Raw genomic sequence first — 21,230 nt, forward strand, 5'->3', positions numbered from 1 at the left:
GAACCTGGCTTTCTTTGAAAGCCAAAGTAATGAGATGTCTTAATCTTTCTCCTCCCTGTGAGGTAGTAAGATTCCAAGGTGGATTAGAGAGGCTTAGAGTGATTGGGATGTGCTGCAGATGTGTACATCAGTCTCTGGCATGGCATTTATGCATCTCCCTGCCAAACATGACATGGATGGGGCATTTATGAAGTGCAGAGTTTGGGACTTGAAAGATTAAATCTATAAAGGTACAAGGGTAAGAGGGAACAGATATTATGCACCAGCTCTGAGTCAGGCACTATGCTTAGTATTTTTCATGTTTTCTCATTTAGTACTTGGTATATGTTCTGCCCCATGGGTAGCCCTGTCCTGTGAGCCCATTTTCAAAGAAATGAAAGAGTGCAACCATTCCTCACTCTCCACAAAACTGAATTTTTGACCCAAAATGTGCCAAAGGGCTTGAGACAGGGAACTCTCTGCAAGTAGATTCTCTTCATGTCGCAGATATGCAGAAATTATGGACTAAGTTCTACATTGGGGAAATCCCTGAGCAGGGCTCAAAGGATAGACTCACATTTGCCGTCTCCAGTTTGCAAAGGCACAGCAATGGCTGGGATAGGTGAGGCTGGCTTCCATGAGGGCAACAAGCTTTTCCAGACTAGGAAGCTTTTTTAAGTTGTAAGTCGACCTGGCCCTCAGCTTCTTAAGATTTTCTAAGCCATAGCTAGGCAGGGAGTGGATCCTTGTTCTTGAAATATCTCTATAAAGAGAAAAGGTAAATATAATAGGATTACTATGGACCTGAAATTTTTTGCTCTTGGTTAGCAGGCAAAATAGCAGACACTCTAGTGATATTCTTACGTGGATGAGGAGAGAGACTCCAGTTCCTCCAACACACCTTGGCCAGATCAATACTTGGCTAATGGGACATTTGGTTCTGTAGGAGTCCTGGTCCTTCTGTTCCTGGTAGGAGGAGTTAGATAATAGGCCATTCTGATTCCTGGATATACTTACATCCTGGCTAATTTGGGATGTAAGTGTTGCTGGTGAGTAGAATTAGCCACCTTCCCTTCTACAGTCTATTTGTACCTGCTAATTTGCATGGGACTAAGGGATTGAGACCATTTGCCTGTACCATAAAACTAGCTATAAAAATATTTCTGATGAGCTAGAGTAGAATCTGTGGCCAAATTTCAGGAAAAAGGACAAGAAGGAAATATACTACAAGAGGAAGAAGAGTCTGGCAGGCAGTAGGGGCAGTGTTGGCACAAAGTCCAAGTGGCAGTGCAGAGTGGTGGTTACAAACTTGGCATCTACAGCAGACCTGCGTGCATATCTACCTTGCCCCTCTCCCTATTAGATTTATGACCTTGGTCAAGTATGTCACTTCTCCATGTTTCAGTTTCCTCAGTTGTAAAATGGGAAGACAAAAATCCTATCTACTTCAGAGGGTTGTTGTGAAAATTAGATGAGTTAAAGTACATAAAGAATGTCCTGACCAACAGAAACACTTAATGGCTGGCAACTATTCTTCGTAAATATAACACAGACTGAGAGAGAGAGAGAGACAGTTATTCTTGTTTGGTAGGAAAGTCTCTGTCCAGTAGACCTCAGCACAAATGACCAGTTTAACCAGGTCTCTGCCCCTGATGGGCTGCAAGTTCCATCCTTCCTGGCAGCAGCACCGGTGATGTGGGTGCTTTTCTGGCAGCACCACTGGTAGTTGCAAACTTCAAAACCAAGACTGGCTGGTGAGAACAAGGAGATTTAAATGGCACCAGCTTGGACCTGTTGGGGCCAACAGCTTGGCCATGAGTGGGTGCTTCTGATGGGGGTGGCAGCAAGTGATGACCAGGATGAGTTCATTTCAGCACCCTTGGGGACCCTTGTATATACTTGAGGAAGAAGAATCTTTTAATGTTGGCATTCCCTGTAAATCAAAGCAGTAGACACTCAGAGTAATGAAACTTGGGGGTGTGAATATATATTTGCTACCCCATATGCTCTCACAATCTGGTGAAAATTACATTTGCAAAGTCTTGTTTTCATTGTATAATTATCTTGCTCAAAAATTTATAATGCCTTCCTATTGTCCAGTGAAACCCATCCCTAACTACTGCCTTATTTGTCACTTCCATTTCCCAAGCACATTTATACTAGTTGTTTATACTTGATGTCACTATTTCCTCATCTCACAATTCAATTGAGTTTCTCTTTAGCCTCTGGGGAAATAATATTCACGAAGGCCATGTCTTAGTTCTGATCTCCTTTATTTTGTAGTTACATTTCACAGGTAGAATGCTCCTTCTTTCTGAGATACTCTCTTTCTTGGCATTATATTCTACTCAACATATTTTCCTCTGACTTCTCCGTTGACTTCTTTCTGATGTTTTTTTTTGTTTGTTTGTTTTACTTCTCTTTTATCTGTTCTTTAAATTTTGGCATTTCTCTATACCTAGACCCCTTCTGACTATACCCAGTCTTTTCAGGTGATCTCTTTCATTCCCTTAGTTTCACATACCAGGCATGTGCTGATGGCTTCCAAAATGTGTATCCCTATTCAGATCCTACTCCTGAACTCCAGGTCCAGATAATCAGTTGTTTTTTGAACTCCACCATTTTGATGACTTGCATCAAAACTGAACTTACCATCTTTCTTGTAAATATGTTCTTCCTTGTTTTCTCCATCTCAGCAAATGACCCTTCCAATTTCCCCTGTTTTTCATAATGGAAACCTGGGTGCCATCCTTGACTCTCTCATCGACATCGGTGTCTTGTTCTCTCAAGTCTAACTTTTAAACGTGTTTCAAATCAGCCTACTTCCCTCTTCTTCTGTTACTTTGGTCTAAGTCACCACAATCTCTGCCTAGACAAATGCATTGGTCTCATAACTGTCCTTATGACCATCTATTGCAATCTTAGTACTGCAGATGTAAAAAATGCATATGAGATTACCCTTTAATGACTCCCCATTGCTCTTAGGATGAAGAACAAGTCATTGTATACAGTGTGTTGATCATTTGCCTGTTGTCTCACATCCATGTCATGCCCTTCTCTATGCTCTTCTCTGTGTTGCAGGAGGGATGATCCCTGCAGTTCCATTTCCCAGGTACCACTTTATCAATCAGCTTTCAATTGGGTTTAGCAAATGGCACTAGCAGGAGATTGGAGGGTGGGTAAAAGAACATATCTCATCCCTCCTCTGTCTCAGGCAGCAACGGAGTCTTCTCCGTGACGCCAGCTCTCGTTGAACAGATCCTTGGAGGATCCAGCTTCTACCAGTTGCCCCAGTTTCTGGACATCAGTAAGATGACTTCCTCATTTGTTCCTCAAGTCCTAGAGTTAGTAGTGGTTACTATTGCCAGTCTCTGGACTGCTGATCCCCTGTTTGATATTCAGGAAGATTTACATTTTCAGAACAATTACCTTTATGTTACGTGTGTGTGTGTTTGTATGTGTGTGTATTTTACACATAGTCCCCTCTTTGTTAGTTGTTAATTAGATCAAGTCTCCTATATACTTAATGATTTTTTTGCTTTGTTCTGTCACTACTGAGAAAATTATATTAAAATCTCCAACTATGATTTTGGATTCCTATACTTCTAGTTTTGTCAATTTTTGCTCTATGTATGTTTGATGACTTCTTAAGGCTCATACAAATCTAGAAATTTTATACCTTCCTGGCAATTTTCTGTATATCTAGTAATACTTGTCTCCTAACTCCTTGGAAGTTTCTTCTTATTTGCTGGTTCCTCCGTGACCTCCAACTTGAGGAGTGCCCATGAACTCAGTGCCCAGACTTCTTTTCTCCATCTTCACTTATTCTGCAGGTGAGCTCATCCAGTCTTATGACATAAATACAACTTATATGCTGATGGCACTAAAATTTTTATTTCTAGGTTGCTTCTTTTTCTTGAAATCCAGACTCATATTTACTTGCCTCCTTATCTTCACTTAGTTCTCTAATAGGCAGGTTAGACTTTGGATAATAAAAATGGCCTTCCTGATCTTTTCTGAAAATCTGTTCCACCTTTCCAGTTGTTCATGCAAAAACTTTGATGCCTACCTTGACTCCTTTCTTTCTCTCATACCCTACATCAAAACTCTCAGAAAAACTTCTTGACTTTATGTAAGACATACATCTGGAATCTAATTACTTCTCACAACACTCATTGCTATCACCACAAGGTAAACATTCTGGTGGTCCAGGGCATCTTGTCTAGCTCCCTCCCTATTATGATTCTTCAGATTTGGGGTCCCTGGAGATCAGAGTCTGGTCCATGAACCCTTGTGTCTGTGATGAATCTTTGCTGTCTGCTGCTGTCTCTGCCTTCTCTCCATTTATACTTTCTATTGTTTTAGAGATTTCCAACTTTTTTATTGGCTGCAGGAGATCTTTGCGGTTCCTCTCTTTTGGCAACCCTTCTTCTAGCCAGTTCTGTTAGTGACACTTGCCCTGTTTTCTGTGACCAAGTTCTTATCTGGCATTTGGATTCCTCTTTTTTTCTCAAATGTGGAAAGAACAAAGGCTGAGACTCAACTCCCTGTTTTGTCTATAACAATTCCGGCAGGACTCACTCCAAGAAACATGATGAAAAAAACATTTTAGAAGTCCTTTAGGAACAATTTAGACCAAGGCCATCATTGCCTCTCCTGAACATTTTTCACATTTTTCAAAACTAGCAATACAAAGCAGATTATTTTTCTTAATTATGCCTCCCTCTTAGGTTTACAGTATAAAAATTGGATTAATTGAAGATTGTAAAGAGAAACAAATTTTTATACTCCATAGAATATCATTCTGTTATCTCATGTACTCTGTGGTGGATTAAAGATGACTGCAAATTCTTTGACACTTTTCCATCGAGGGTCTGTTTGTTCTCCCCTTGAATCTGGGCAGAACTGTGATGTCTTTGGATAAAAGAATATGATAGAAATGTTGCTATTCATTATAGATCTAGTCTTTAAGAGCACTGACATCTTCTCATTGGTCTTACAGAGTCTTCAGCTGCCATGAAAAATCTCTGAATACCCTAAGGCTGCCATACTGGTAAAAGTCTAAACCATGCAGAGAGGTCCTGGAGAATGAGAAACCGTATGGACAGAGTTAGAGAAGACACAACACAGACACACACACACAAACACACCCAATAAACACAGATGTGTGAGGCACATAAGTGATGGGGACAACTTGGAAGTGGACCCCCCTCCCGGCCCCCACCCTGGCCCCAGTCAGCCACCCAAGCTGACATTGCATGGATCAGGGCCCGCCATCCAAATGTCTGACACACAAAATTGTGATCAAAATGGAATGGTTGTTTTAAGCCATTAAATTTTAATGAGGCAATAGAGAACCAAAACAAACCCCATTGAGGTCTCCATAATGTTTAACAGTTGAAGAGATAATTTTTCCTTGAAAACCAGTAAGAGTGCAATAGCATATAGTCTGTATACTTTTTGCCTCTCTTACCACTGACTATCTTTTGTTTTATGCACTATTTGTATTTTATCTCTCCTTGAAGGTAGAAGTCTGTAGCATTCTCAGCAGTGCCTTTCATGTAGTAAGTACCCAGAAACTTATTGCTTTGTTTGAAGATGTACTGGGGAGTGACACTGGAGAAGGATTAGGAAAGGAAATAGATAGATCACCCCAGCCAACTGTGATATTCTCTGACTTCCACAAATTGCAGAATCTTGCACCTTGAGTTTTGTCTTCTATTGTTTCTTATGATTGTCTTTTCATTTATATTTGCTTGTCTCCTCAGCCAGATTTCAAATGCCCTGAGAGCAGATATTATTAAGGGACTTTTGTCTTCTGTATCATTTCTGGCATGGATTTGGGCTCACGAAATCTATTCAGTAAGTAGTTGTCTCAAAAGCAGACATGACTCAGCATTGTACTAAAAATGAGAGGGTGGAAAAAATTTTACAAAAGAGCTAATTCTAAGGGGAGATGAATGAAAGGCAGACCGAGAAATCCAGAAATCTAGACTTAAAGTGAGCTCAGGAAAATGGTGCCTCTGTAGCAGGTAAGTATATGTGGCTGAGAATATCAAAGTTACCAAGAAAGGGAGCAACCTTGTGCAGTGTCAACAAGGAGGCAGACATGCCTTGGGGAGTAAGCAGAATGATACACTGGATGGATTGATTTGAATGCAATCCAGTGTTGAGGTGTTAGATTGGGAAGCCTCCTTGGTAAACTTCATTGCCTTTCCATTGCTCAGTGTTCTGGAGCTAGCTTGTTATTTTCGATTCCTTCTTACCACAGCTAGAAGACATATGTGCTGCTGTCATTTGCACATGATGGCTTTGCTGCTGTGAGACGAAGGCATCTTGTCAGTGTCCTGGGATTGAGATCTTTCATTGGTGGATGCTGATGAGGGAGCTCTTGTTAGGAAAGAGGCAAAGTCACTTAAAGTTCAATGAAGCAAATTTTTAAGCAAAGGTGGTTCCTGGATGACAGGGAAATAAAAGTCTTTGTGGAGGTGTTTACTTAAAGCTTACTGTCTGAAGGGATCAAACATGGAACCTGTCAAGACTTCCAAATTTTGAAATGACAGAAAATACAACATATCTCTAGTATCTCCATGGATTTAGAAAATTCCATAGAAATTTATATTACCAGGGACAAAGATGGGGTAAGTAGATCTTGTTCAGATCTTGGCTGGAGACTTAACTACAGTATATTCCCTTTTTTGCTCTCTTCTCTTAAAACATGCACACTCTATCATACACACACAGGTCTATTTGCTGGCTACAGTTCTTCCACGTGGCCTAAAAATCTGATGTTTGATTTTAATTCCTTTATGAAAACACTCTCCATTTTTATGATGCAAATATACATGAGTGTTGAGGGGAGTAACAAAAAAAGACCTCAGTTATTCACATCTTCATGGGAGTACATTATTGTGACCATGATAATTAATTTTAAGTGTCAACTTGAGGGGATTAAAGAATATTCAGATAGTTATTAAAGCACTCTGTCTGGGTGTCTGAGGGTATTTCCAGAAGAGACTGGCATGTGAATCCATGGGCTAAGTAAGGAAGATATGCCCTCTCCCAGAAGCTGGGACCCCCTTCTTCTCCTACCCTTAGACATCAGAACTCCAGGTTATCAGGCTTTTGGACTCAGGGATTTGTACCAGTTTCCCTCCCCAACCCCCTTGGATTCTCAGGACTTTGACTTCAGACTGAGAGTTTTACCATCAATTTCCCTGGTTCTCAGGCCTCTTCCCAATCTAACACCTAAACATTGGATTGCATTCAAGTCAATCCATCCAATATATCATTCTGCTTACTCCCCAAGGCACGTCTGTCTCCTTATTGACACAGGCATGTCAGACCTCTTGCTTGGACTGAGAGTTAGACCAATGACCTCCCTGATTCTGAAGCTTTCAAGTTTGGACCAAGCCATGCTATAGCTTCCCTAGTTCTCCAGATTGCAGATAGCCTATCATGGACTCCTCAGCCTCCATACACATGTGAGCCAATGCCCCTAAGAAATTCTCTCTTCTCTTATTTCCTTGAGCAGTGGTTCATAGTTCTCCTTGAAGAGGTCCTTCACATCCCTTATAAGATGTATTCCTAGGTATTTTTATTCTTTCTGTAGCAATTGTGAATGGTAGTTCACTCATGATTTGGTTCTCTGTCTATTGTTGGTGTATAGGAATACTTGTGATTTTTGCACATTGATTTTGTATCCTGAGACTTTGCTGAAGTTGTGTATCAGCTTAAGGAGATTTTGGGCAGAGACGATGGGGTTTTCTAAATATACAATCATGTCATCTCTCTGCAGACAGAGACAATTTGACTTCCTCTCTTCCTATTTGAATACCCTTTATTTCTTTCTCTTGCCTGATTGTCCTGGCCAGAACTTCCAACACTATGTTGAAGAGGAGTGATGAGAGGGCATCTTTGTATTGGGCCGGTTTTCAAAGAGTAAGAATCCAGCTTTTGCTCATTCAGTATGATATTGGCTGGGGGTTTGTCATAAATAGCTCTTATTATTTTGAGATATGTTCTCTTAATACCTAGATTATTGAGAGTTTTTAGCATGAAGTGGTGTGGAATTTTGTTGAAGGCCTTTTCTGCATCTATTGAGATAATCATGTGGTTTTTGTCATTGGTTCTGTTTATGTGTTGGATTACTTTTATTGATTTGCATATGTTGAACCAGCCTTGCATCCCAGGGATGAAGCTGGCTTGATCATAGTGGATAAGCTTTTTGATGTGTTGCTGGATTTGGTTTGCCAGTATTTTATTGAGAATTTTCGCATTGACGTTCATCAGGGATATTGGCCTGAAATTTTCTTTTTTTCTTTCTTTTTTTTTTGTCTCTGTCAGGTTTTGGTATCAGGATGATACTGTCCTCATAAAATGAGTTAGGGAGGAGTCCCTCTTTTTTCTATCATTTGGAATAGTTTGAGAAGGAATGGTACCAGCTCCTTTTTGTACCTCTGGTAGAATTTGACTGTGAATCTGTCTGGTCCTGGGCGTTTTTTGGTTGGTAGGCTGTTAATTACTGCCTCAGTTTCAGAACTTGTTATTGGTCTATTCAATGATTCAACTTCTTCCTGGTTTAGTCTTGGGAAGGGTGTATGTGTCCAGGAATTTATCCATTTCTTCTGGATTTTCTAGTTTATTTGCTTAGAGGTGTTTATAGTATTCTCTGATGGTAGTTTGTATTTCTGTGGGATCAGTGGTGGTATCTCCTTTATCATTTTTTATTGTGTCTATTTGATTATTCTCTTTTCTTCTTCATTAGTCTGGCTCGCAGTCTATCTATTTTGTTATTCTCTTCCAAAAGCCAGCTCCTGGATTCACTGATGTTTTTGAGGGTTTTTTTCATGTCTCTATGTCCTTCAGTTATACCTAATGTAGATGATGGGTTGATGGGTGCAGTAAACCACCATGGCACGTGAATACCTGTGTAACAAACCTGCATGTTCTGCACATGTATCCCAGAACTTTAATAATAAAATCCCCTCTCCTCTCTCTCTCTCTCTCTTTCTCTCTCTCGTTTCTGTCTTTGAAGAACCTTGACTAATACAATGGCTATTTCCTAAAGATAGGCTTAGAGAGAGTCCCAAAAAATAAATCATTACACAGTGAGGGGTATTTAGAATAGTTATTCTGGGCAACCATATTTCGAGGAGTAAAGAGAACCATGGGATGGGATTAGATCTCAGAGCCTTGATAGTCAGGCAGAAGAGTTTAGTATTTATATGAGCAGAAGAATGGTTTTATTCAAAGGTGGATTTTTGTAAGATTACTCTTGAGAACCTTGATACCAGCATATGGTATGTGTTCAATAAATAGTTGGTAAACTAATGGAAGGGGAAAGGATTGAGGGTAGGAAGGGGACAAAGTGGCTATTGCAGAAATTCAGGTCTAGGATGACAGAGGCTGTCTCCTCCCACACTATCGCTTCCTATGTTAAAAGTCATTGTGTGATATGATGACAAGGATTTATTAGGCATCTGCTCTATGTTACTGTAGCCATTTGTGAAAATTTCTGCAGTGCTTATTGTGCTGGGAAGTAACATTCATCCCTTGGCCAGATGCATTACAGTAGGTACTGTTTTTTGTTTTTACATATATTTCTTACCCCTTGCCAGACACACAGTAGGTGTTTAATCAGCATCCACTAAATGTATGTCATGTAAGACTTGATGCCTTCAATGAGTACTTGAGAATGTTTATTTACTTATTCCTGCCCTTGTTTACTTACTTATTCCTGCCCTTGTGAATGTTTACTTACTTATTCCTGCCCTTACTTATTCCTGCCCTTGTGCCTGGAACTGGCGGGCTGGAAAAGGGGGGAGGGGTAGTTGTGGGCTGGTGTTTTTAAACTTTATCTTTCAGGCTGGTGTGTTCTAATGACTTTGGTCTTTCTTTTAAAAATACCACTTTTAACATTGCAGCGCATGCTATATTCAGACAGTGAGTAGTTTTGAGAATTTAAATCCTGAAAAGACCAATGGAGACCCCATGGGATTATGACTTGCACAGAAGAGATTTAGTAATTTAAAATTGTTTCAACATTGTTAGGACTTCCTTTTGAGATACAAAGTAACAAGAGAGACTGCATGGGTAGAAAAGTAGTAAGAGGCCGAGGCAGGAGAGGCAGGAGTTAAAAAGCACTCTGTGCCCCATTTAATAAAGTGTGTTATAGCCAGTGCCACAAATTTGATTTGAACAATTTCTATTTTTCCCAGCAAAGATGTTATTACAGGTCAATCATTTCCATAAGTGAGAGCACATTTTTGTGTATACTACACTGACAGATGGCTAGAAGACCTCTCTTTCATGATCCCAGGCTGGATAAAAAGGCAATTTTCTATCTATAGAACTGTGGGTACACTGGTAATGGAAGAGAATCATTCTTATACAAATAACTCAGTGTTTGAATCTGAACTATCAAATGAATCTGAGCTATAGCCAAATCAATTTGATAAACCATCAGAATATGATTGTACTGGCTCCAGTCTGCAAAGGCAATGCATTAAATTTTCCCCACAGGAAACTGTTTCCCAAAGAAACAGCAATTGCCCGATTGCTTAAAAAAAACAACCTTGAGTGAGTTCAGAATATCAGGTAAAAACTCAGATGGCTGCTGATGTTCAAGGTCAAGACTCGTAAGGGGGAAATGAGGATGCTGAGCTGCTCCTCTGAAGCTTGTTTGTGTGCTGCTGGCTTTCTCTGCATCTATCTTTCTTTGCAATGGAACAGTGCACCCGTGCACCTTCAGGTGTTCAGAGGTTCCCTATTCTTCACTCAACTAGAAATTTTGCCTTCAGGAAAGGAACTATCATCAGTTTGAGTGTGTGCCCCTTAGTTTTCTTAGAATTCCTTGCATATATCCACTGGGGAAAAAGGCCTGAGCCAGTGATGGGGGAAGATTCACCACAGTTGGCTTGTGGAGGAGATATTTTGGAGACTGAGCAAGGCTTCCCAATTCCCAACACTGGTCCTAGGGCAGCAATTCTCAGAGAGCACTCTGGACCAGCAGCATCAGTTTTACTAGGAAGATGTTAGAGATACAAGTTATCAGGCCTCAACCCTGACCTACTGAATCAAAAATGCTAAAGGTAGGGGCTGGGTGTTATGACTCACACCTGTAATTCCAGTGCTTTGGGAGTCCAAGGCGGGAGAATCACTTGAGGCCAGGAGTTTGAGATCAGCATTGATAACGTAGTAAGACCCTGTCTCTACAACAGTAACAGAAATGGCCAGGTGTGGTGGTACACGCTTGTAGTCCCAGCTACTTAGAAAGCTGAGGCAGGAGGATCGCTAGAGTTCAGGAGTTTAAGGCTGCTGTGAGCTATGATGGCACCACTGCACTCCAGCATGAGTGATTTAAAAAACCCCAAACCCCACCCCCCCCCCAAAAAAAAAATAAAACCCATCCAACTCTGAAGATGCTGCTTTAGGGCAGCTGAGAACCACTCGCAGCTGAGGTGGCTCATAGCCGAGTCTACTCTGGGAATTGCTCTCAGTTGACTTACTCCTCCCCAGGAGTTTGGCTCCTCCCCAGGGACAGCCTGCACCCAGTGATTCTTGATATGGAGGACTTGCCCCTTACCTTAATTCAGTACAACCTTGAAGGACCGTCTTAACTCCAAATCTCCCCATGGGATCAGCTGAGCCTTTTGCTGCAAATGCATTACCCTGATTCTGCTTCCATCAAGCATTCCCTGTACATTCTGAAAGCACCCCCCAGTAAACCTCCTGCATGCAGATATATCAGTCTTTTTTTGTGTGTGTGGGAGTGGGGACAGCAATCTGACCCAAGGTACAGTCAAGGTCAGCATGATCTGCACCTACTGTGATCTGAATAGCCTACGCATACTCCTATTCTCACCTCTTACCTCGTCACCTGAGTGGGCTGGTCTACTGCACACCTGCACAAGCACCTCTCAGGCCAGGCTTTAGATGGTTTAGTGTATCTGGTTGCAGAAGTGGGATGTGGAATAGGTTATCCGTCTTCTTGCATCTCAAGTCAGTAGGAGGAGAGGCTTGAAGAACATCTATGGACTAATCTGAAAGCCCCAGAAAGGGTGGCTTGATGTTAAGGTGAACAATTCTTTTGGCCCCAGAGGGAGGAGAGGAAATTAGCAATTATAGGCCGGGCTTCCAGCCAGGATTCTGCACTGAGATGAAAATATGTGGGAATGTATTATCACTCTCTACCTTCTTAAGTCATGGAGAGTGCTTCCTAATTCCATGGAATTTCTGTAAATTTTATTCACTTAATTCTAGACAGATGTGTTCCTGTGGTAAGAAGGATAAAACAATGGGCCTATAACTTGAGGACCGTGCAGAATTGCTTCCAATGCTTTCACAGAGGTTCTCTTCTTGCCTGTATTCACAGTGGGGCTGGATGGGGGATTCAAGTTTTGTGTTCTCTGTTAAACATTCTTATGAGATACATTGTGCAGTGTCTTAGCCTGAAATCTGCTTGTGCAACCTCAGGAGATGTTCTTCTGTGCCATGTTTATGTAACATTGACTGGTGTTCTTAGACTGGGAGGCTGGTGTTAATAGTTATTTTCCTCTCTATTTTAGCTCACAACCAGTTGCAGGGGGCCTCACCGAATAACTTTTAGATGTTGAATTAAACGTATTTATGGCAACATGGTATGGTGGGAACACATGGAATGTGAGGCAGAAGACCTAGTTTCTGGTCCAGACTGCCCCTTCTAGTTGCAGTGTGATCTTTAACAGATCACTTCCCTCCTCTGGTTCTGATTTCTTCAGCTGGATAACGAAGGAGTTGGGGGATCTCATCCAACTTCACTATTCTCAGGAGCAGGTAGTAGGTTAAGATGCTATAGATTCAATATTGTACCTGGTACAGGTCACTTATGGAAACCCACCCATCACTTAAATATTCTTCCATGAACAGATAGAGATGCCTACTTAGGAAAATTCAACACTTTTAGGGCTTTTTGCTAAGTGAAACTGACATGCTGCTATTGTGGGGGTCAAAGACATCGAAAATACTCGTCAAAATTCATTTGTCTCCCAAGCACTCTAGGAACAGGGAACATGAACTAAGCAGTACAAGTTTTGAGTATTTTGTATACTTGAGTGCGCTTGAATCCATGGACTATATGCCCAACACTCTCCATTTGTTAGCCCTGAGTCCTTCCTTGTACTTCATAGATATATCATGACTTGATATATTAAGTTGTATATTTAATGTATTGCCTGAATCCTCTCTATCCCCACCTCCAATGAGAATATAAGCTTTCTATGAGGAATAATTTTCCTTTGTTTCCTGCATGGCGCAGGATCAGTCTTGCTTAAAAATGTATTTGATGAGTGAAAAAATATTAATGTGTTTGTGTTTTATGGAAATAAATAGGAAACAGGTATTTTTTGGCCGTTTTTTAGGTGAGGAAACTGAGGCTTAGAGAGGTAAGAATTGGTCTAAACCAAGGAAGTCTGCTCTATATCTCTGCTTTAATCACACTGATACTCCATTTGCATAGGTTGTCTATCTCAAGCCAGGCATTCTCAAATAATCTTTGAACATGGTCAGGATGAGAAATCTACCCTAAAGTGTATATTTATTTCTTCAAAGCAGCAGAATCTCACGTATGGATCACAACACACCCTTTATCATTCATAATAAATATTTAAAATTCTGACTCTCCATACCAGGTCTAATTCTAGAGGTATACAGGCTCCAGCCTGAAGGAGAATATTAGCTATGTGGTGAAGACAAAAGTGACACATATAGATGGTTGGTGGGTAGGTGGGTAGATAACCACACATAGTAGCATATGCCAACTGCCAAATAAGACGTTCAGGTGGGTGGCTCCTAAATGCCTAACTTGACTTCAGGCAGATTACGTAAGGATCCTTTAGTAAAATTGTAGACTTATTAACATGCTTATTTATTTCTCTGCTCACCATTCCTTCTTGTACCTCATTCTCTCCTTTTGGGTTCCTTTCCTCATTCTTGAAGTACTTTCTTCAGTAAATGTAGTAGGTCTTGCTTAGAGGCCAGGAACACATTTTTAAAAAGCCTTTTTGTGATTGTGATGCAGATTGTCCCCCCACCAAAGTAGCCATAAAGGCCATGAGAGCCACGGGAAGAAGTCGCTGATGGTGAGGTTGTCAGAGAGACTTGTGGAGGTAGAACTTTGGAATGATCCTTGATGGAAGGGGAAGTGTAGGCAAGAAGAGAAGATGGGAATGTCACTTTTGGAGGGAAAGATGGAAGTAAGGAAATGACAAGAGGAGAGGTGCTGATGCAGGGCTATGAGGCACAGAATGTATCACAAGGGATTTGGAAAGAGGATCCAAAAATAATATATATATAGGTCTCATTGGATTGAAGGAAGCTCCTGGGTGTTGAGGATGATGGAGAATTGTGCTTTCCTTTCCAGGGAAGAGACACATAGTCGAGTGGATGTGGGTCTGTACCATGGGTTAGATCAGTTTAAATCCCTGCTGTAACTCTTGTATAACCTTGAGTGAGTGAATTAACCTCTCCAGGGAAGCCAGTTTTTCCTTCTGTAAAATGGGAATAAGAGGTCCTACCGCAGGGGGTGATTATAAGGATTAAACAAGAAAATGCATCTTAGCTTCTTAGAACATCATCTGACACTCTGTGCATGCTCATTACATATTATTATTAGTATTGCTTTTTTATGGAGAGTTAGACTGTGGATAAGCCTTAAATTGTCTCTCTAAATCGTGGCAGATGACATGAATAAAAATTGAACTTGATGGCCAGTGGTGCCTTGGAAGCTTCTCCCCTAGCTGCAGAGAGTTGACTTCTAACTTACACAAACTGAGCTCTTACACACAGAAATGGGGAAAGCTACTCACAGAATGACTGGTCCAGAGGCTCCGTGGAAAACATCATTAGGCAATTCTTCTAAATTATTATTATCGCTTAGATTCCTGGGGATGGGGTTGAGGAAAGAAGAAGGAAAACGCAAAGCCACATAAATATTGCTGTTATAAGAGCCATTTCCCTTTAAATGGGCTGGAAGAATAGTCAGGGCTACTTACAGCTCATCTAGTTGGGTTCCATTGAATGCACAGTTGTGTATTTCTTGAATCCCATTCTTATTCAGCCATCTGAAATAAAAGGCTTATTATAAAACCAATAATGTCAGATGCAAACAATACAAGGGTTTCATAATTGGAAGCACTGAGCAAGGGCAGACAGCACAGGTTAGAGGCATAAAGAAAATGCCACCTTTAAAGCCTGGGGACACGGGTGGGAGGAAGACTGATTTATTGCTGTATAATCTTTTGTAACTTTTGAAGTTTGTATTATGTGCATGTATTACCTATTCAAAGGAATAAATGAAATTTAAGTTTGAAAAGGCACACTTAGGCAGAGCAGCCTGGATTCTATAACTAAGGTCTTTACACACATCATTTGTGTATAGAGAAGCAATGCGGGGAGCGACAGATCTTTCTCATCCTGAAGGACAGGAATCATACAATTATTGAACAAGTGTTTATAAGACACAGAAAGAACGTTTTGTGTCACCTTTCTCTAAGGCCTGAAGCCTTTCACCCATGATCACCCACAGCAGCAGGCCTGGCTGTCATCAAAAGTGATCTAATTAAGTTGTCAGACAACCTGAACATCTCCTGTGACCCATAGGGACCTGGTTATTGGAGGTTTGTGGAGGTGGCTCTGGGTTAAGCCAGAAAGGAAGAGAAATCAATTACAGAGAATGTGGGCTGTGGCAGGGCAAGGTGATGTGAATGGGCATGGGAGGAGGTTCTGGGGGAGGTGGAGATGGGTGTAGAACAGCCATCCTGATTGTGCTAAGAAGGTCAGTGAGCAGGGTTCCCTGGACAGTGGAGCCCAAGGACACCTTGGGCTACAGCTCTGCCTTGCTCTGCTCCTGAGTGGATCTGAAAGCAAAAACAGATACCAAGGTCAGGAGAGCTTAGCCCGAAGAGCCTCTGACCACCTGCTCCTGTTTTGCTGTCAGGTTCTTTACCCTGTCTGGCTTAGTGGGTTTGCAAATAACACTGTTCAGAAAGCTGACCCAGAGAAGCTTCTGTGTGTCCAGGACTCTTTCCTGGCCTGCCATGGGCAGCCAGAAAACACTTAGAGTCACAGCGGAACAACTGTATGTCTTTTTCCTCCTCTTGAAAATTAATTAGCTAAAGAAATCCAGAAAAGGGCAATGTAAATCTTTTAAAACATCCACAACCAGTTGGTGGGTTCTGATAGCAAAGAAGTTGCTATGCACCCCCATGCCATTTAAGAAAGCCTATCCCAGGCACATCCGGACTCCTGACTGTTGCAGGATAGTGGAAGTTGCTGGGGCAGCTGTGGGATGTGGATCCCTGGGGGATTTGGATCAAATGCAGGATTCAGCAAACTTTTTGTGTAAAGGGCGTGATAGTAAAGTTTAGATTTTATGGGCCAAAAGGCAAAAATAAAAAATATTATGTAAGTACTTTAGGTACTTATGAAACAATTTCCACAATTTTTTATTGACCAAATTCAAAGTGTAATAATTATATTTTTTTTGTAATATAGGTCTAATATTAAGAGAATTTTTACTGGGGGATAACATTTTGCTTAACTTAGATCCAATGTTAGTGTTTGCTGTCTTAGCTCATGAGCTGTATTTGGCCTCTGGGTTATATGTAGTTGGCTGATCCTTAATCCATACAGGCTCCACCTATTTGCCTGTCGATTAGATAATTGATATTTCTTGCATATAACTGTCCTGTAAATCGATGTTGCTATAATCAAATAAAACATAAACTAATTTTAAATAATTATTGTATTCAAATATCCCTTTGTCTTTATGGATTATCTCAATCAACAGATACCATCATGTGGGGAGGAGGATGGTATTTCATGCTATCAACAGTGGATCATCACACACATAAAAAATTATGTTCAGAACTGCTGCCCTTGGGTTTACATTAGTCTGTGGGAATCTAAAACTAGTAACAAAGGGAAACCGACACTTATTACACGTACCCCTGGTCTCTTAAGAGAGGAAGTACCTATATGAAAACCAGATGATGATGGTGATGATGACCACAACAACCTGGGCAGAACATCAACTAAGGAATAACTGCATCACAGGCTTACCTTAACCCTTTTGTGTCCTTGGGAACGAGGCCAGTGTGCTCACTCAGCAGAGGCTCAGGAAGCTACAGAAGCACACTCTGCTCTCACCCTCAAGAGTAGAGGTGCTGGGGACTTGGCCCTTTAAAACTCATTGAGGGGCAGGCAAGGGAGATGGGCTGACTGAAGAACAGAGGAAGCATGTATGAAGCAGGCCTCTCCTGAGGCCAGAGTGCTGGGAGCTGTCATGCATGTCGCCTGGTTTTATTTCTTCTGAATTAGGACATTCTCCTGGCTGGCCATAGCTGGGTGCTTTCCCCATTCAGGCACTCTGCTTACCCGGGTGCAGTGCGGGTTGGGAAGGGCTCAGAAGCCTCTACATAGTGGGTTTTTATTGCTTACTTCTCTGATTCACTAGGCTAGTGTCTGATAATCCTTCATTGCTGGTTGCTTTAAAAATATATTTACTTTTAGAACAGGGCCTCAGAATTTTTTTCAACTTTCAGTTTCAGGGGAGCATGTACAGGTTTTTTACATAGGTAGTCTGCATGTCATGGGGTTTGGTGTACAAATAATTCCATCACCTGGGTGATAAGCGTAGTACCCAATAGATATTTTTTCTGATCCTCTCGCTCCTCCCTCAAGTAGGCCCCAGTGTCTGTTTTTCCCTTCCTAGAATCCATGTGTTCTCATTGTTTAGCTCTTACTTATAAGAGAGAACATGTGGTGTTTGGTTTTCTGTTCCTGTGTTAGTTTGCTTAGAATATTGACCTCCAGCTCTATCCATGTTGCTGCAAAGGATATGATCTTGTTCTTTTGTATAGCTGTGTAGTATTCCCAGAATTTTGAGAATGGCTATCCATAGAATACTTTGACAGTCATCAGTGCCATTTGCCATGCTTTTTTTTTTTTTTCCCCCTGAGTGTGCTTAAATGTCCCCATAGGAAGAAAGCACCCCTGCATCGAAGCTGCTAAACTAGAAATGATTGGAGACTTAAGTTGTGTTAAGTATGAATTACATGATTTTATTGTCTGTGGATTAAGGGACAGCCAAAATAAGAAGAATAGATACTGTTTCCACAAAAGTGAATTTATCCTTTAGAGAGATGTTTGAGAAACATTCGCTCTTTAAAGAAAACTCCCTTCCTGAAAAGTGTGTTCCTAAATTCCGAGAAATTAGGGTCCATGAACAGGAGTTAGGAAAAAGCAGACAGGATCTGTATGTTTCTTTTGTAGCTTTGGGTTTGCAAAGCTATGTCAGAAGTTCTTACTTCCTCGGGTTCTTTGCCTCTACTTGGGGAGAGTTGAGACCAGGTCACTTAAAATGCTTTGCCTTCTGTCTTATGGTTGGACAAAAAACTCAGGTCAGTGATACTGTGAGAGCAATATTAACACACTATGCAAAACTACGAGAATGATATGAGCACGCTCCCACTTAATTATATATTTTCTATAAAAAATTGAATGTTTGCCACATTATAACATTTATTTTAAGTCTCTGTATTTAAAATAAACATAGATGAACATATTTTAAGAAAGACCCAAATAAACATAAACATCCAGGTGTAACTAATTACATTTATCACTAATCTCCCTCTGTGAAGTAGCCCAGGAATCCTTTTACTGTTACATTTGTTTCACAATTCAGCAGGTCAATACGACTTATGTATTCACTGTTTTGCACAAGCTCTTTGTATTATTATTTTTTTAATTTTAATTTTTTATTTCTATTTTATTTTATTTTTTATTATTTTTTGAGATGGAGTCTCACTCTGTTGTCCAGGCAGGAGTGCAGTGACGCAATCTCGGTTCACTGCAAACTCCGCCTCCCAAGTTCAAGCGATTCCCCTGCCTCAGCCTCTTGAGTGGCGGGGAATACAGACGCCTGCCACCATGCCCAGCTAATTTTTTTTTTTTTTTTGTATTTTTAGTAGAGATGGGGTTTCACTGTATTAGATAGGATGGTCTCAACCTCCTGACCTCGTGATCCGCCCGCCTTGGTCTCCCAAAGTGGTTGGATTACAGGCGTGAGCCATCGCGCCTGACCAATTATTTTTATTTTTATAAAAGGCGGGTGGTCTTCATGGTCTTTATTATTCTGTTCCCTCTGCCTGCCCCTTGCCAACTCCCTAGCTAACTACCCTCATCTCTAAAAGCCCATTTTAAAAACATTTTCTTAGCTTGCTTTCCCTTATTTAACTCTTCCTTTAACTCTTGCATCACAGACCAGTGAGATTAAATTATTCCTTCTTTACTCCTAGAATAAGTGCATTTTTTCCCTTTGAATATCATTCATTCTGATTGCATTTTAGTTTATTCCTTCTGCTTTCTCTTTCTCACCCTTTCTGTACCCGATCACCTCATCTCAACACACACACACACCACCCCCCAACACACACACACCCACACCCACTTCACTTCAAATATCATGAGCTTACGTGAAATGATTCAGTATCACTCACCTATAGCTTTTGTTCTAATTATGTATTTTGAATACATTCCTTTGATTTAATTGTATTGTTCCCTGCATACATTCCATTTCTATGCTAATTTGTTTTCAAACTTTTTCCATTGTTCTCTGTAATTAATTTACATCAAATACAGAGCTTAGCTTTAGTCATCAAAGTGTCATAATCTGTCTACTATTTCTTTTTTCTTTTAACAGCTGGGTCTCTGAATCATATAATTGAAGAGGGCTAAAATTCTTTATGGGCTGGAATTTACCTTTTGTACATATAGGCGTATTTTAAAAACTCATACTGTTGTATTTTTTAAAAAACACAACAATTTGTGAAATCGACAAAATGCTTTTCATATCTTACAGAAGTGATTGCAATTACTGGGTCTCCAAATGCCATTCTGTGCATCTAACTTTCATGGATCCCAGGCATACTTTGGTAGCCCTTACTGTCCTATTTCTTGGCCATCCTGGTGAGTGGATAAACTGCTACAGGGGCTACTGGCACAAATGACTAGAAGATCTTGCATTAACAACACAGAGTGCATTTAAAAGGATTTCCCAAAAGTCGGAGAGAGGAACTCAAGCTCATTAAAAATGATTGTTTCAAGAAAATGAGAAGTCATCTTATGCTCAGCATGGGCCTCAGCAGGAGCTGCTTGACATGGTTATGAGGGAATTGCCTTATCTTCCTGATTGGGCCTCCTTCCTGATCTTTTTCTTGGGGCAACAAAAGCCTTGCCAGGCAATAACTAGCTTTATTGATGCATGAGTTATTCTGTCCTTTGGAACAGATGTTGTATCACAGGGGACCATCATTCAAACAGCAATTTTAAATACTTGAATCACACCACAGAATCATAAATTATTAACATGACTCCACATTGTGATTCTGAAATGTAAAGACGAGAGAAAAACGCAGAACCGGAGAGTGATTTAAGTGGAGAAATGCCAAAGTTACCCAAACACAAAAGGAGCATCCAATTATGAGAAAGAGATCACTAAATGAAAAATTAAATGTTACTCTGTTGGATTTTTTTTCCCCCTTACTTACAGAATCACGCTTTCAAAACTCAGCCCCACGAAAGAATTTCTTTCAATTGTGTGGATGTTTATGTTATCTTGAATGTCTCTAGAAGAAAGTACAGACAAATAAGATATTTACATCAGCTCTACTCATGTAACCTTCCAACATTTAGTTTAACTGGCATGATGTGGTCTTTAGCTGAGGTAATGTATTAATATAATTAGTTGTTGTTAAGAAGATGGTCAGCTCATCAGCTCAAAGTTTGGAGAAAAAATTGTCTCTAATTTATCTTTAGTATGTTCTTACAAATGGAATTGCAGACATTCAGTGTCTTTTTTTTTTCTTTCTTTTTTATTTGAGACAGGGTCTCTTGCTCTGTCACCCAGGCTGGAGTGCAGTGGTGCCATAACAACTCACTGTAGCCTCAACCTCCCAGGCTCAAGTGCTCCTGCCACCTCAGCCTCCGGAATAGCTGGGACTACAGGTGTGCACCACCATGCCTAGCTGATTTTTGTATTTTTTCGTAAAGTCAGGGTTTCACCATGTTGCCCAGGCTTGTCTCAAACCCTTGTGCTTCAGCGATCCGTCTGCCTTGGCTTCCCAAAGTGCTGGATTATAGCCATTGGCCACTGTGTGTGGCCCACTTTTTTCTTCTGAAGGTTTTCTTTTTTTTTTTTTTTTTTGAGACGG

At 40.7% G+C, this 21,230-nt stretch overlaps 1 protein-coding gene across 2 annotated transcripts in view; it reads right to left on the minus strand.

Moving 5' to 3' along the window:
• Positions 1-21,230, minus strand: part of FSHR (follicle stimulating hormone receptor) — a 206,704-nt gene that overhangs the window by 5,771 nt on the left and 179,703 nt on the right. Inside the window, exons 6-9 of one of the 2 annotated variants that reach the window (XM_011981595.1) lie at positions 20,568-20,645; positions 15,012-15,080; positions 14,826-14,900; positions 557-742 (exon numbers count right to left, since the gene is read on the minus strand). In XM_011981595.1, coding sequence (XP_011836985.1) covers positions 557-742; positions 14,826-14,900; positions 15,012-15,080; positions 20,568-20,645 — 408 coding nt within the window. The remainder of the gene's footprint in view (positions 1-556; positions 743-14,825; positions 14,901-15,011; positions 15,081-20,567; positions 20,646-21,230) is intronic. The other variant, XM_011981596.1, reaches the window with a different exon arrangement.

This window comes from Mandrillus leucophaeus, unplaced genomic scaffold (assembly GCF_000951045.1).
Source record: "Mandrillus leucophaeus isolate KB7577 unplaced genomic scaffold, Mleu.le_1.0 Scaffold229, whole genome shotgun sequence".
Taxonomy (NCBI): Eukaryota; Metazoa; Chordata; class Mammalia; order Primates; family Cercopithecidae; genus Mandrillus; species Mandrillus leucophaeus.